The 14,522-nt window shown below is 47.1% G+C and overlaps 3 protein-coding genes across 6 annotated transcripts in view; 2 read left to right on the top strand and 1 right to left on the bottom strand.

The window, feature by feature from the left end:
* LOC127440778 (gastrula zinc finger protein XlCGF57.1-like) overlaps positions 1 to 14,522 on the bottom strand; it is a 593,771-nt gene that overhangs the window by 111,058 nt on the left and 468,191 nt on the right. The window lies entirely within an intron of this gene.
* The window catches only part of LOC127440850 (zinc finger protein 501-like), a 224,062-nt gene that overhangs the window by 71,905 nt on the left and 137,635 nt on the right, over positions 1 to 14,522 (top strand). The window lies entirely within an intron of this gene.
* Positions 1 to 14,522, top strand: part of LOC127440803 (zinc finger protein 501-like) — a 167,855-nt gene that overhangs the window by 72,269 nt on the left and 81,064 nt on the right. Inside the window, exon 2 of one of the 3 annotated variants that reach the window (XM_051697722.1) lies at positions 7,071 to 8,580. The exons of the other annotated variants lie outside the window; for them this stretch is intronic. Within the exon in view, the coding sequence (XP_051553682.1) occupies positions 7,071 to 8,251 (1,181 nt within the window). The 3' untranslated portion in view covers positions 8,252 to 8,580. Of the gene's footprint in view, positions 1 to 7,070; positions 8,581 to 14,522 lie in introns of those variants that run through there. 3 annotated transcript variants of the gene reach the window in all.

The following is a 14,522-nucleotide window of genomic DNA, read 5'->3' as shown; positions in this document are numbered from 1 at the left end:
CAAGAGTTTGAGACAAGACTGTATCCATATTTTCTGTGACTACATCAAGTTCTTCTGAACTGTTTGGCTTACTGAGAATCTGAGACAGATCTGGAAGAACATTAGTGAAGCTATTTTTAGTGGCTGAAGAATAGTTTTACTTGATCGATAATGCGGTGTAGATTATGTGAACTTAGCTAAGTGCAGTATACTAGAGACGAGGTAATGATCTGAGATTTCATCACTCTTTGGCAAAATTGCTATATTATAAACATCAACTCCATATGACAGAATTAAGTCTAGCTTGTGATTTATGGCAATGAGTTTGTTCTGTCACATTTTGTCTGAACCCAACAGAGTATAGAATATTGATGTTATATATCATAAGATCATAAGATGTAATATTGATATGGTTTTCCAACTTGGAAATATACTTTAAAATATCATGAGAAAAAGGCATTACTGACAGCAGTAAAATGCCAAAAAAATTACATTTGATATAAATACAGGACAAACCAGTTAACTGGTCCAGCTTCTGGGAACAGCAAGTTTAATAATAAAAGTTTAATTAATAAGTTGTATTTAAATGCATAAATATTTTTACATTTAGCAGGCTAGCAGCAGAGGAAATTTAGTGCACTTTAGTTCACCTAATGGTGACTCCAGCTCTGCAGGTGCAATCTGCATTTTACTGTACAAGCTAGAAATGCCCCGCCCCTTACTGAAATGGAAAATATGATTGGTTAGCAAATATCCATTCGTGTCTGAAAATAACATTCTGATTGGTTGGTCAGCTGAGTCGGATCTTGATAGACGGACTTTCTATCTTGCCCGTGCCTTTGTTCCTGCCTGCCTCTGCTCTGTGCGCATTTAGAGAGAATCTCTGGACACTTATTAAAACAGACGCATACAGTTAGCTAAACAGTGCTGCGGCATCACCTCAGTAGATTGAAAAGATAGGGGTCAAAAGCCTACTCGTTACTCTGGCGGCCATACGTTGTTGTGAAATTGGTGCACTCTCTTCCTTATTCTCTTTCATCTTAAACTATGTTACCCAGAACTACGTTAACCATACATACAAGCTCACCTTATAGGCTTAAACTTGGAATCTGTGCATGGGGGAATAGGGTGATGTAGACCCCATTTCCTTCCTTTGTTCTTTTGGTTTGGTGAGGTGTGAGTGCGATGAGTGAGCCACCATTGAGTCCTTTGTGTCTTTTCTTTTGCATTTGGATGCATTAAGTTAGTTTATGTATGTTGTTTATTTGAAATCTTCATTTGAATTATACATTTGCCAGTTCATATCATCGCTGTTTGAGAAGTGTTGGTTAATTACTTTCATGCAACCCTATTAGATTTGTTTGTTGATTTGTATTCATTGTTTGTAATGAATTTGTTTCATTTGATTCATTCTAGTGTATGTAAACCATCCTACAACAGCCTAAACATCTTACGATCCTACTACATCCAAAACATCTTAAACATCTGAAACATCCAAATCCTTTGTATCTTGTCATCTGAGTTGTTTCTATCACTCTTAAGGATCATCTTGCTACATCTTTGGAACTCTAATTAAATAAGACAAAGAACTGGTGTTTCCCTATCTGTCACTCACTTGACGTTGTGTCGATGTAGTGACACTAGGGGTCACTCTTGGGAGCCCGAGACACCTCTGGTCTTTGATAAAAGGCCAATGAAAATTGGCGAGTGGTATTTGCATACCACTCCCCCGGCTTCTCCCTCCTCTGCACTGGTGCACTGCAGAGAACGCCCCTGGGCGCTTTGGCAGAAAAACTAGAGAGTATATTTTCTGAAAGAGCTTTTTTCCTCTCTAAAAGAGTATATATTTCTCTAAAAGAGCGGCACACACGGAACATCTTTTTAAAGACGCGTCTTTTTAAAGATGCCTTTCCGATTGTGTGTTATTCCTGGTTGCGGTCGTTATCTCTCAACTTCGGATGGTCATGATCGCTGTCTTTCGTGTCAGGGTGCGACCCACACGGAGGCAGCGTTTGTGGTTCTCACTGCGAGAACATGACCATGGCAACGTTGCGGTTGCGGCTTGCTTTCGTAAGAAAGCAAGCCACCCCAGCGGCTCCCCGCCTCGGTTCTTCTACCTATGGGTATGAGGCCAGCGCGGCTAGCACTGGGGGCGATTTGGGGACCCCAATGGGATCGTCTCCGCCGGGTATCTCCCTGCGGACCCCCATTCCCCAGCATGCTCGTCTGCCCCAATCGGGCTTCCGGATGAGTTCGCCGGCTCGTCTCACGGCGAGTCTGGCTTCTTGTTCGGAGCCCGCGAAGATAATGAGCTCTCGAGCACAGCATCGGAGAGCGGGCTTGTCCAGTCGGACGCAGAAGCCTCAGCTGGGATTCCCCCTTCGGGGACGATTGCCCAGTCACAGGCTGATGCCAAAATGACGGACATGCTTTCCCGGGCAGCTGCGAGCGTCGGGTTAGAGTGGAACCCTCCGCTCTCCCCTGAACCCTCACGGCTTGATGATTGGTTTCTGGGCTCGCAGCGCCGCTCAAAGCAGCCACGCCCCGCTCCAGTGCCATTCTTCCCGGAAGTGCACGAGGAGCTGACGAAGTCATGGGAGGCACCTTTTACTGCCCGGCCCCGATTCCGCAGTTCCCCCGCTCTCACTACCCTCGATGGCGACGTGGCCAGGGGCTATACGGCGATTCCCCTGGTGGATAAGGCACCCGCAGAGCGCCACCACCAAGTCCAAGCCCTGTAGGCTCACGTCGTCCCTGACAGCTAAAGCCTACAGCGCTGCTGGACAAGCCGCCTCTGCCCTGCACGCCATGGCCCTCCTGCAGGTCCACCAAGCCAAGGTGCTGAAAGAACTGCATGAGGGTAGTTCCGTCCCAGATTTGATGCAGGAACTGCGCTCCGCGACCAACCTCGCTCTCCGTGCGACAAAGGTCACGGCGCGGTCTCTCGGGTGGACGATGGCCCCTGCGGTGACTGCACCGGCTCCGCCGCAGCCTGCTCCTTTGGCCCGGCCCCGGCGTGGAGCCCATCACAGGAAGCAGATGCCACCCATCTCACAGCCGGCGCCAAAGAACCCACGGAGGTCCTCAAAGTGCCACTGAGACGGGCAACCCAGGATCGAGGGAACCCACTCACGTGGAGCTGGTAAGAAGACCGTTCAAACAGAAAACAGCGGTTCCACTGAAACTTTTTCAGAGGCTCCTGGGGCATATGGCGTCCTCGGCGGTGGCCACCCTGCTCGGGTTGATGCATATGAGGCCGCTTCAGCACTGGCTCCAGACTTGAATCCCGAGATGAACATAGCACCACGGGACACATCGCGTGGCCATCACGTCGGTCTGTCACCGTCTTTTCAGCCCTTGGACCAACCTCTCGTTTCTACGAGCAGGTGTTCCTTTAGAACTGGTCTCCAGGCATGTCGTGATCACGACAGATGCCTCCAAAACAGGCTGGGGCGCTGTTTGCAATGGGCATGCAGCCGCTGGCCTCTGGACGCATTGGCACATCAACTGCCTCGAGTTGTTGACAATTCTGCTCGCCCTGTGGAGGTTCCGGCCGTTGATCCAGGGCAAGCACGTGTTAGTTCGGACAGACAGCAAGGCAACGGTAGCATATGCCAAGGCGGTCTGCACTCTCGTTGTATGTCACAACTCACCCGCCGTCTCCTCCTCTGGAGTCAGCAGCACTTCAAGTCGCTGCGAGCCACTCACATCCCGGGCAATCTCAACACTACAGCGGACGCACTGTCACGCCAGGTTACACTCAGGGGAGAGTGGAGACTCCACCCTCAGGTGGTCCAGCTGATTTGGAGTCGATTCGGACGGGCACAGGTGGACCTGTTCGCCTCCCAAGAATCCTCCCACTGCCCGCTCTGGTACGCCCTCACCGAGGCTCCCCTCAGCATAGACACGCTGGCACACAGCTGGCCCCCTGGCCTACACAAATATGCGTTTCCCCTAGTGAGCCTGCTTGCACAGACCCTGTGCAAGGTCAGGGAGGATGAGGAGCAGGTCGTCCTGGTAGCACCCTACTGGCCCACCCAGATGTGGTTCTCGGACCTCACGCTCCTCGCGACAGCTCCCCCCTGGCGAATTCCCTTGAGGAAGGACCTTCTTTCTCAGGGATGGGGCACCCTCTGGCACCCATGCCCAGACCTCTAGAATCTCCATGTCTGGCCCCTGGATGGGACGTGGAAGACCTAAGCAGTCTACCACTGCAGGTGGTAGACACGATTACTCAGGCTAGGGCCCCCTCTATGAGGCGCCTGTATGCCTTTAAGTGGCGTCTGTTCGCTAAGTGATGTTCTTCCTGACGCGAAGACCCCCAGAGATGTGCAGTCGGATCAGTGCTTTCCTTTCTGCAGGAGAGGTTGGAAGGGAGGCTGTCCCCTTCCACCTTGAAGGTGTACGTTACCGCCATAGCAGTATACCACAATGCAGTCGACGGTAAGTCCTTAGGGAAGCACGACCTGATCATCAGGTTCCTGAGAGGTGCCAGGAGGCATAATCCCTCCAGACCGCATCTCATTCCCTCATGGGACCTCTCTGTAGTTCTTTAGGGTCTACAGAGAGCCCCCTTTGAGCCTTTGCAGTCAGCTGAGCTTAAGGCATTTTCCTTGAAGACTGCCCTCCTGACTGTGCTCACTTCCATCAAGAGGGTAGGTGACCTGCAAGCATTCTCTGTCAGCGAAACGTGCCTGGACTTCGGTCCGGGTTACTCTCACGTGATCCTGAGACCCCGACCGGGCTATGTGCCCAAGGTTCCCACCACCCCTTTTAGGGACCAGGTGGTGAACCTGCAAGCGCTGCCCCAGGAGGAGGCAGACCCAGCCCTGTCGTTGTTGTGTCCGGTGCACGCTTTACGCATCTATTTGGATCGAACGCAGAGCTTTAGAATCTCTGAGCAGCTCTTTGTCTGCTTTGGTGCACAGCGGAAAGGAAGCGCTGTCTCCAAGCAGAGGATCGCCCACTGGCTCATTGATGCCATAACAATGGCATATCTCACCCAGGACATGCCGCCTCCGGTAGGGCTACGAGCCCATTCTACCAGAGGTGTAGCGGCTTCCTGGGCCCTGGTCAGAGGTGCCTCTCTAACAGACATTTGCAGAGCAGCAGGCTGGGCAACACCCAACAACTTTGCAAGGTTCTACAACCTCCGGGTGGAACCGGTTTTGTCCCAGGTAGTGGCACGCAACACAAGCGGATAAGCCCGGGATAGCTGGCCGGGTGTATCGCTTGCACATAGTGCCTTCCACCTCCCTTGGAGCTGAAGATGTGCACCATTAATTCCCAGTAGTGTTCACAAACTTTGTTCCCTGGTTGACTTCCTTCGAGCCCTGTGGCAGTAGAGTTTTCGGAGAGACTCGCTGCCGGCCCAGTACATGTGCTAACTAAGAGTCCTGTTCTGGGGTAGGTGCGCCGCATGTGGCGGTTCCCTGTAAGGCTAACCCCATGCGATATATATCTTCTGCTAGTTCATTTCCCTGCTGGCAAACTGTGTCTTCCATGGGCAGAGCCCCTCTGCCCCAGTCTCCATGTTTGTAGTAACTCCTCCCCTGTTGGGTAGGATCTACCTTGAAGACTCTCCACATGGTCTGAAAGACCATGTGACGTATTCTTCCACTTAAATATTCCCCCCTCTCTTTGGGCAAGGTGTGGTCTCCACAGTGTCTTCCCCTTGGGAGGGACACCCCCTGACTAGACCTGGCGGCCCAGTCGGATAATCCCCCTTCTTTTTTAGGGAGTGGAAAAAGAGAAGGGGAAAAGAGGCCACGACTGGGTTAAGCCTGTCTCTATCTTTTGGGTAGTCGATTTGTCCCCAAAAAGGGCCATTCGACACTCATAACTATGTTGGGGGAGGCTACGTGTCGACCTGGTGTGCTGGCTATGAGGCACACAGTAGTCTGCCCACCACACACCACCAGTTCACGTAACACAGTTCAGCCAATTGTGGCGTTTCGTATAGGCACCCCTAGTGTCACTACATTGACACAACATCGAGTGAGTGACAGATAGGGAACGTCATGGTTACTTGTGTAACTTCCGTTCCCTAATGGAGGGAACGAGACATTGTGTCCCTCCTGCCACAACGCTGAACTACCCGCTGAAATGGCCGGACCTTATATCGGCTCCTCAGCATAAAACCTGAATGAGTGGTTGCATACCAGCTCCTTTCATACCCCTATGTCAGGGGGAGTGGCATGCAAATACCACTCGCCAATTTTCATTGGCCTTTTATCAAAGACCAGAGGTGTCTCGGGCTCCCAAGAGTGACCCCTAGTGTCACTACATCGACACAACGTCTCGTTCCCTCCATCAGGAACGGAGGTTACACAAGTAACCATGACGTTTTCCCGTGTTTTAATCAGACACGCCACTGAGTTTCTACACTCCCACTGAACTATGGATATACTCAACATCTTATGTCTAACAAATGTATCATCTCTCATTTTAGGTGAGCATACGCAAAATCCATAGAAAGATAGGTGTGCATCCAGTGTATGCCTGCGTTTGCTTCCTGCCTCCAGGTTTGTGAAAAAAAGGCAGAAATGGACAACTATTTTAGAATTTATTTTTGTCTGTGGTAGCAAGAATCTCACATCCAAATTAAATGTGGTGGTGTACTGCTCAAGTGATCAAAACAGCCAATTTGCATCCTGTGATAGACGTGACTACCCTCAAACTTTCAAAGTGCTGCATAATATCGATACAGAAGCAGCTGCATCGATATGTGCATCGGAAAGGAGAACGAATCAATCTATTTGTGTATCGATATTTTGAACACAGCCCTGTAATTTGCTAGAAACAATGCATTAAAAAATCATATATTGTTGTGTAAAAGTGATGCAGGTGTATCCACTTATGCTTGTTCACTTTGACAACAGAAAAAGAGCTTTTGCTCTTGTTTATTGTGTATTTAAGTTTGGCGTCTTCTATTTTTTATTTCTCACTTGAATGAGTGACATATCGTAATAACAAATGCCTTACTTGACCCCTGTAGCTTTCTGATATAATATTTGGAGTCAATTTAATTTCCTTAATTTTGATATTTGTCCTTTGAAATGAACAGTGACCATTTTGTGTTTTCATTTTAGAGCTGATGGACGTGAAAGAAGAAAGTCAAGAACTGAATGAAGTGAAGGAGGAGCACCATCCTTGTCAGGAACTTTATAGTTTCAAAACTGGACAAAACTCTTTTAGTGGCTCACAGACTGAAAATAATTTCTCACAAATAAGAACACTAAGAACAAGAGCCAAAAAATATTTTTCCTGCCATCAGTGTGAGACAGCTTTCACACAGGAAAGTCATCTTCAGAGTCACATAAGAAGTCACACTGGAGAGAAGCCTTTCTCCTGCCATCAGTGTGGGAATATTTTTACACGTAAAGAAAGTCTTACTACGCACATGAGAATTCACACTGGAGTGAAGCCTTTTTCCTGCCATCAGTGTGGGAGTACTTTTACACGTAATGCAAGTCTTACTACACACATGAGAATTCACACTGGAAAGAAGCCTTTCTCCTGCCATCAATGTGGGAATACCTTTACACGAAATGCAAGTCTTACTACGCACATGAGAATTCACACTGGTGAGAAGCCTTTCAAATGCCATCAGTGTGGGAAGAGTTTCAGACAAGCTTGTATTCTCAAAAGTCATTTGTTCTTGCACTCTAGAGTAAAGTCATATAGCTGTGATCAGTGGGGCAAAATATTTTCTTCAAGATCAGTCTTACAAACACACTGGAAAATTCATCCAAATGAGAAGCCCTACTTGTGTTCTCTTTGTGGGGAGAGTTTTTCAGTTCTCCAGAATTTTAAAGACCACCAGAGAAAACATACTGATGTGAGAGCTTATGTGTGCTCTGAGTGTGGGAAGGCCTTTTACAGACCTTGTGACTTTGAACAGCATCAGAGAATTCATACTGGAGAAAAACCTTTTAAGTGTTCACATTGTGAAAAGAGTTTTTCTGGTTCAAGAAACCTGAAAAAACATGAGAGAATGCATAGTAAAGAGAGGCCATACCACTGCACTTCATGTGGGAAAAGTTTCATTAGGTTGGAAAACCTGAAATCACATGAGAGAGTGCATACTAGAGAGAAGCCGTACCACTGCACATCATGTGGAAAGAGTTTCAGTACGTCAGGAAACCTGAAATCACATGAGAGAGTGCATAGTGGAGAGAGGCCGTACCATTGCACTTCATGTGGGAAGAGTTTTAGTAGGTCAGGAAACCTGAAATCACATGAGCGAGTACATACTGAAGAGAAACCATAACACTGCACTTCATGTGGAAAGTGTTTCAGCCAAGCATGCTCTCTACTGACTCATAAAAACAATCATTGTCCATTGTTGTCACATTGAGCAAAGTTAATTTTTATTTGCCTAGAAAATAGTATGACATTTTTTTTTTAAAGTATGGAATTTCTCTCAAAAGAACAATTTCAATTAAAGCTTATATCATTTCAGTTTGTAATTTAGTATATAATTTACACAAGCACCACCGAATGGAATTGCAAAAATAAACAATGTTTTCAAAAAATGCTTTCTGTATTTACCTGCGTCTGTGGAGTAATACCTTAAAACAAGTAAATAAAATTGACTAAAACCTCTTAAAATGTATAACAATCTCTTGGGGGGCTACATTCTCAATTCTTACCTCTTGTTTTATTCAAATGGAATAGTTTTTAAACTATACTGCCTAATTATGGTCGTTCTCTTCAGTCACTTGTTTCACAGCAAGTCGTGGGGCAACGTGCTGAATTACATTGATGTTGTTGTTCTTGGCAGACACCTTTAACAAATACTTCAACAGGTAGTTAAAGGGCAGTTCATCTCCAGCAAGACACCAACTCCTATTTTTCATCATTGAACCCTTAGCCCTGCCCACTGGTGCTCAGAGAGTCAGTCACAAGTGAAGAGGAGAGGTTGACCTGTCATGGCCATGGGAGAGTCATTCAAAGGGGACTCAAACAGGACACATTCATGTGCCTATCTGGATTTAAATGTTTTTCTACACTAGATGAACGGCTTTGACCATTATCATGCATCTCACGCCTCTTTTAAAAGATGCAGTGACAAGTTCAAACTAATTTCCTGCAATGTGCACCGTGTTTTAAGAATGATACAAGGACAAAAAAATGCTTCTCATTCTGCTGCTGCGGCTGTCTGGGAAAAACACATGCCTGGTGTGTAAACAAACACGGAAGATGTGAGATGTCGCTCCGGTGAAGACCAGCATCTCTGCTTTGGCCTGTTGAAGCCGGTTAAAGCACCAGGGGCAACATGGCTTTACCGCTGAGTTTTTTAGATCTTATGCTACAGAATTGGCTCCACTTTTGCTAGAAGTTTATACGGAATCATTAAAGAATGGAAAGCTTCCGCCAACCAAGATGCAAGAGTGTAAGAGTTCCCGTCCAATTTCCCTGATCCAACTAGACATTAAAATATTGTCAAAAATTTTGGCTAATCGATTAAGTAAAGTTATGACATTTCTTATACATATAGATCAGGTGGGGTTTATTCGGGGCCGCAGCTCTTCTGATAACATTAGGTGTTTCATCAATATCATGTGGTCAGTGGCGAATGATCAGACTCCGGTCGCTGCCATCTCACTTGATGGTGAAAAGGCGTTTGGTATGGTAGAATGGGATTATCTTTTTAAGATTTTGGAAATGCACGGGTTTGGGAGTATGTTTATTGGGTGGATTAAGTTGTTATAGACACCCGTTAGCGGCGGTACAAACAAATTGATTAATTTCAGATTATTTTACCCTGGATAGGGGCACCCGGCAGGGTTGCCCTCTTTCCCCATTATTGTTCTGTCTTGTCCTGAAACCATTAGTACCTGCCATAAGAAAGGAGGATGATTTTCCAGGGGTAGTGGCAGGAGGTGTGGTGCATAAGCTTTTGCTTTACGCAGATAATATTTTATTATTCATCTCCGACCCTTCTAGATCTATGCCACAGAATTATTAATTCCTTTTCTAAGTTCTCAGGATACAGAGTCAATTGGTCTAAATCCGAAGCAGTAACGGCTTTTCAGCCAGGTGCCTTCCAGTGGCCTAAACAGGGCATTAAGTATTTGAGCATTTTATTCCCTGCAGATTTGTCTGATATAGTTATTTAATTTTGATCCCTTGATAAAAAGTTTTTCGAGCGATGTGGGCAGGTGGGCTTCATTACATTTATCTATGATTGGGAAGGTTAATGTTATTAAAATTCATTGTATTCCAAAATGTAACTACCTGCTACAATCTCTTCCTGTAGATGTCTGCCACTCTTATTTCAAGCAATTTGACAAACGAAGTCCTTCATTTGGAATGGTAAGTGTCCCAGATTACATTTCAATAAATTACATAGGCCGATTGACAAAGGTGGGCTAGGCCTACCCAAGATTTTGTTTTATTATTATGCATTCGGTCTCAGACATTTGGCTCATTGGTCGATTCCACTTGAGAGAGCCCCTCCCTGGTTTTGTATTGAACAGGAATTTCTTGCCCCTATTTCACCATTGCAAAGCCTTTCTATCAAACTAATCTGAGAAGTTACACCCCATTATCTCGCATTTGCACTCAGTATGGACAAAAGTGTCCAGTGTTTAATTCAGACATTTATTAAAATGTTGCCTCAAGCATATGGCTGAACCCAAAATTATGTATTAATAAGTCCCCTTTCTGCTAGTCTGAGTGGATTGTGAGGGAGGTTAATACGCTTGGTGACCTATATGAGAGTGGAGTGTTGAGACCTTTTGAAAATTTGGTTCAACATTTTGGGATTCCCAGATCTCAGTTTTATAGGTATTTACAACTGTACCACCTGCTCTGTACTATTTTTGGGAGTAGCATACTCCTCCTTAAAGCGGCAGATACTCTGGGAATGGTAATTAATGCTTTTGGAAAAGGTCATGAGGTATCAGTGTATTACTCCCTGCTAATTCAGAGTCTGGGGGATGGAGCTTTAACTTCTATAATGAGATTATGGGAGAAGTTGGACCGATAGAGACTAGCATGCTTAAAAACAAGGCAGTGGCTGTTTTCACTAAATGTAAAAAGCAACAAAAGCATCTTTGCACTAAATGTAAATAGCATTAGATGCTATTTGCACTCTAGTGCAAATAGTGGCAGATACTCTTACACGCCTGTTTAAATAATAACATACAGTATAGTGGCATCACTGCAACATTTTTATTGTGTTTATTTGGAGTCCCACAGACACCTTACACCAACCCCTAGCCCTACCTTACAAAATTAACCATGGTTTTACTACAGTAACCATAGTATCACCATGGGTTTTTCTAGTATAATCATAGTAACCACAAAATTAAACATGGTTACTATTAACTACTGTTAACAACATGTTACTGTAGTAACACCATGGTTAGTACATCAGAACTATATAGTTTCCAACAAAACACATCCCCTTACTGTCCAGGGAAGCCCAGCAAGCTGCACAAGAACTGCCGGCGGCTAACATCATGGCCTACGTAGGCCTGAAGTAGTCCATCCTGCAGCGGGTTGGCCGTAGTCCTGAGCAGTACCGGCAGCTCTTCAGGGATCAATGCCTTCTGATGGAGATGAGAACAGTGGTCCGGATCCCCGACACTCCGCATGCTGCCCCCGATCGGGCCGGAGCGTACCGGATACCGGTAAGAGTCAAGGGGGGTACACACCAAGCATTGTTGGACACGGGTTGTAATCAAACCACTATCCACCAACGCTTGGTTCAACACGAGGCTTTGGGCACAGCTAAAATGGTGAGGGTGAAGTTGGTGCATGGGGATATTGCACTAAAACAAAGAGATGTGAAATGTGCGATGCTCTGGCAGGGGAGGCAGAGCCAGGGCCATCTTCGGCTGCTCCATGTCAGGATGACGTGAGGGGGGAGAGGCTGCAGCCCCTCCCGTCCTCTGGGGATTTCCCGAAGGGGAATTCCCTTTGGAGCAGTCGCGAGACGAAACCCTCAAGCAAGCCTTTGACCAAGTGAGAGTGATCGATGGTCAAAAATTCCAGCCGAGTATCGCCCTTTCATATCCTTATTTCGCAATTATAAACAAGCGGTTGTATAGAGTGACGCAGGATGCTCAAACAAAGGAAGATACAACCCAGCTCTTAATACCGCAGAGCCGTCGGGAAATGGTGTTCCAGGTGGCTCATTATAATCCCATGGTAGATCATCTAGGGGAAAGAAAAACACTGAACCGCCTAATAGCCCATTTTTATTGGCTGGGCATTGGCGGCGATGTCTGCAGGTGGTGTGCGGCATGCCGTGAATGCCAGCTGGTGAATCCACCAGCCACCCCTAAAGCGCCATTATGCCTTCTTCCGCTGATCGAGGTCCCCTTTGAGAGAATTGGAATTGACCTCGTCGGGCCATTAGAGCGGTCAGCACGCGGACATCACTTTGTTTTGGTCCTAGTGGACTATGCAACGCGATATCTAGAAACAGTGCCTCTACGCAGCATCTCAGCACGCAGTGTTCCGGAGGCACTCTTCAAAGTAATCTCCCGGGTGGGGATTCCGAAAGAAATCCTCACCAATCAGGGCACAACTTTTATGTCACAGACACTATGCGAGCTTTACGAATTATTGGGCATTAAATCAATCCGCACCAGCGTTTACCATCCACAAACAGATGGCCTGGTGGAGCGATTTAATAAAACTCTTCAAAACATGATTCGTAAGTTCGTGCACGGGGATGCTAGAAACTGGGACAAATGGCTCGATCCCCTGTTATTCGCAGTACAAGAGGACCCACAAGCCTCCACTGGGTTTTCCCCATTCGAGCTGCTGTATGGGCGGTGCCAACGTGGTGTTCTTGATGTTATACGCAAAGCTTGGGAGGAGGGACCTTCAAACAGTAAAAATTAAATTCAATACATTCTTGATCTTAGAGCAAAACTCCACACTTTGGGGCAACTAACACAGGAGAATTTGCTCCAAGCTCAAGAACGACAGAGCCGACTGTATGACAGGGGAACTCGGCTGCAGGAATTTGCACCGGGAGATAAGGTACTCCTATTACTTCCCACATCGAGCTCCAAATTACTCGTCAAGTGACAAGGATCCTTTGAGGTCACACGATGAGTGGGGGATCTCGATTATGAGGTAAACAAACCGATAGAGGGGGGCACATCAAATATACCACCTCAACCTCCTGAAATTGTGGAGGGAGGCGGTCCCTGTGATATTGGCTACGGTAGTCCCGGAGAGGGCGGAGCTCAGGCCAAAGGTGAATACAAAACACAATAATTTCACCCCGGTCACTTGCAGAGACAACCTCTCACCGTGTCAACTCGCAGAGGTTGCCAAGTTGCAAAAAGAGTTTGCAGACATGTTTTCCCCTCTACCGGGTCGTACGAACCTCATACAGCACCACATCGAGACCGAGCCGGGGTTGGTGGTACGTAGCCATCCCTACCAATTGCCCGAGCACAAAAAGAAAATTGTCCAGGAACAGTTGGATGCAATGCTCCATATGGGGGTAATACAGGAATCCCACAGTGATTGGTCCAGTCCGGTTGTTCTAGTTCCTAAGAGCGATGGGTCTGTACGGTTCTGTGTGGATTATAGAAAAGTCAACGTGGTGTCTAAATTTGACACATACCCAATGCCTCGCGTTGATGAGTTGCTCGATCGGTTGGGCACTGCTCGATTTTATTCGACATTGGATTTGACAAAGGGATATTGGCAGATCCCCTTGACACCAATTTCCCATGAAAAAACAGCTTTCTCCACACCATTTGGATTACACTAATTTGTGATGCCTCTGTTCAGTTTGTTTGGAGCCCCGGCTACGTTTCAGCGTCTCATGGATCGAATCCTCAAGACTGCATTCGGCTTACGCCGCTGCCTACTTAGATGACATCATCATTTACAGCAATGATTAGCAGCGGCACATGCAGCATCTGAGGGCGGTTCTGAGATCGCTGAGACGAGCGGGACTCACAGCAAACCCCAAGAAGTGCACAATTGGGCGGGTGGAGGTACGGTATCTGGGGTTCCACTTGGGCCACGGGCAGGTGCGTCCCCAAATTGACAAGACTGCGGCAATTGCGACCTGCCCGAGGCCCAAGACCAAAAAGGGGGTGAGACAGTTCCTGGGGCTGGCTGGCTATTATAGGAGATTCGTGCCTAATTATTCGGATGTCACCAGCCCACTGACTGATCTCACTAATAAGGGAGCTCCAGACCCGGTCTATTGGACGGAGCAGTGTCAACAGGTATTCATGCAGGTTAAAGCCGCACTTTGCAGGGGGCCGCTTTTACATTCACCCGACTTCTCTCACCCGTTTGTCTTGCAGACGGACACTTCAGACAGAGGGCTGGGGGCCATACTCTTGCGGTGGTGAAGGGGGAGGAGCGCCCAGTGCTGGATATTAGCCGCAAGCTCTCGCTGAGGGAGAAGTACAGCTCCGTGGAAAAGGAGTGTCTCACCATCAAGTGGGTGGTCCTCACTCTCCGGTACTACCTGTTGGGGCGGGCCTTCACCCTCTGCTCGGATCACACCACACTCCAATGGCTCCACCGCATGAAGGATACCAATGCAC

Source organism: Myxocyprinus asiaticus, chromosome 5 (assembly GCF_019703515.2).
Source record: "Myxocyprinus asiaticus isolate MX2 ecotype Aquarium Trade chromosome 5, UBuf_Myxa_2, whole genome shotgun sequence".
In the NCBI taxonomy this organism is placed as follows: Eukaryota; Metazoa; Chordata; class Actinopteri; order Cypriniformes; family Catostomidae; genus Myxocyprinus; species Myxocyprinus asiaticus.
The sequence above is the reverse complement of the archived record's forward strand: the minus strand, read 5'-3'. Positions and strand labels throughout refer to the sequence as shown.